The sequence below is a fragment of the Phytophthora parasitica genome (genome assembly GCF_000247585.1).
Source record: "Phytophthora parasitica INRA-310 unplaced genomic scaffold supercont2.21, whole genome shotgun sequence".
Taxonomy (NCBI): Eukaryota; Oomycota; class Peronosporomycetes; order Peronosporales; family Peronosporaceae; genus Phytophthora; species Phytophthora nicotianae.
This window is the reverse complement of record NW_008649007.1, coordinates 1-1,138: the sequence shown is the minus strand read 5'-3', so window position 1 is coordinate 1,138 and position 1,138 is coordinate 1. Positions and strand designations below refer to the sequence as shown.

Here is a 1,138-nt window from a genome sequence, read left to right as displayed (position 1 = left end):
AAAAAAAATATCAATACAAAACTATTGAATTTGTTGGCGAAATAACTTATCATTGCTTCATCTTCAGTACAAACCTAAAAAATATGTAAAATACTTTCGTCAATCTTTAAGTAATGCAAAATTCAAGTATAAATCATCTCCGGTTAATAAATATATTGCAACAATTGACCATTTTATGATCAGCCAAGCATTGCAAAACGGGATTCGTAGCGAAATTGATTTCAGCATTATTTTAATAGTACTAAGGATAGCGACCATGATATTTTAATAGAAAAAAGAGTTAATATTTACAGAATTCGGACGGTAAAAACATAATATTTAAAAATGTTATCATATGATGTTAATAATAACGTTTGAAAGGTTTCTACATTATAATCAATTTCAATAAAAACAATTGGAAGAATAATCGCTCACCAGAACTGAATAACAGAATATCCTTTTAAAAAGTTGTCATTTACTATTTTGAAAAGCTATAATTCAATTCAAAATAATAAAAGACAATTTTGGCATTTCTGTTCGGTGCGAAATAACGGGTGGGTTCGCGTTATTTATCCGGCGGCAATACCCGTCCTCCAATTCTTATCAGAACGGGTACCTGCTTGTGAACATTGCAAATGTATCATACATGGAAGCACACATGTAAACTACTGGTAGAGGTGTACGTACACAAGCCCATGTCGTAATCTAGTTGTACATGTAGTCTTAGCAACTGGCTAGCGTTCAATTTTAGAGTGATCTTGTCCTGCTGTGATGTTTTCTCACAAATAAAATCGGAGGTATTGTTAGAGTTGCTAAAAGACTGCCATGGAGGCCACCAGGGTGACATCAGCAGTACGGATCAGACCTCGGACAATACAGTAACATATTATATTGGCGCTCCTGTGTTACCATAATAATCACGGCAATACACAAGAAAACAATAATAAGTACGGCGCAATTATTGGTAATATCTTCATTACAGGCATTAATGAAGACACCATCTCAACTTACCTAGAGATGACTTGTGACACTCCACATGTCCTTGTTGGCACGTAGGAAGGCGAGCATTTCGAAGTGGGCTGGAAGTGTGCTGCTGCGCTGCGGCGTAAGGACGTACTTAGCCTCGGAAAACAAGCGCTCACACGCATTCGATGTCGGC

General features: G+C 36.5%; 1 protein-coding gene across 1 annotated transcript; it reads right to left on the bottom strand.

The window, feature by feature from the left end:
* Nucleotides 1-990: 990 nt before the first annotated feature.
* PPTG_22660 (hypothetical protein) lies at nucleotides 991-1,127 on the bottom strand (the record flags this gene model as incomplete). The annotated part of the gene is made up of 2 exons (XM_008905781.1): nucleotides 991-1,077; nucleotides 1,122-1,127. 2 exons carry the CDS (start codon nucleotides 1,125-1,127, stop codon nucleotides 991-993), a joined length of 93 nt encoding a protein of 30 aa, XP_008904029.1.
* Between the last annotated feature and the right edge of the window lie 11 nt (nucleotides 1,128-1,138).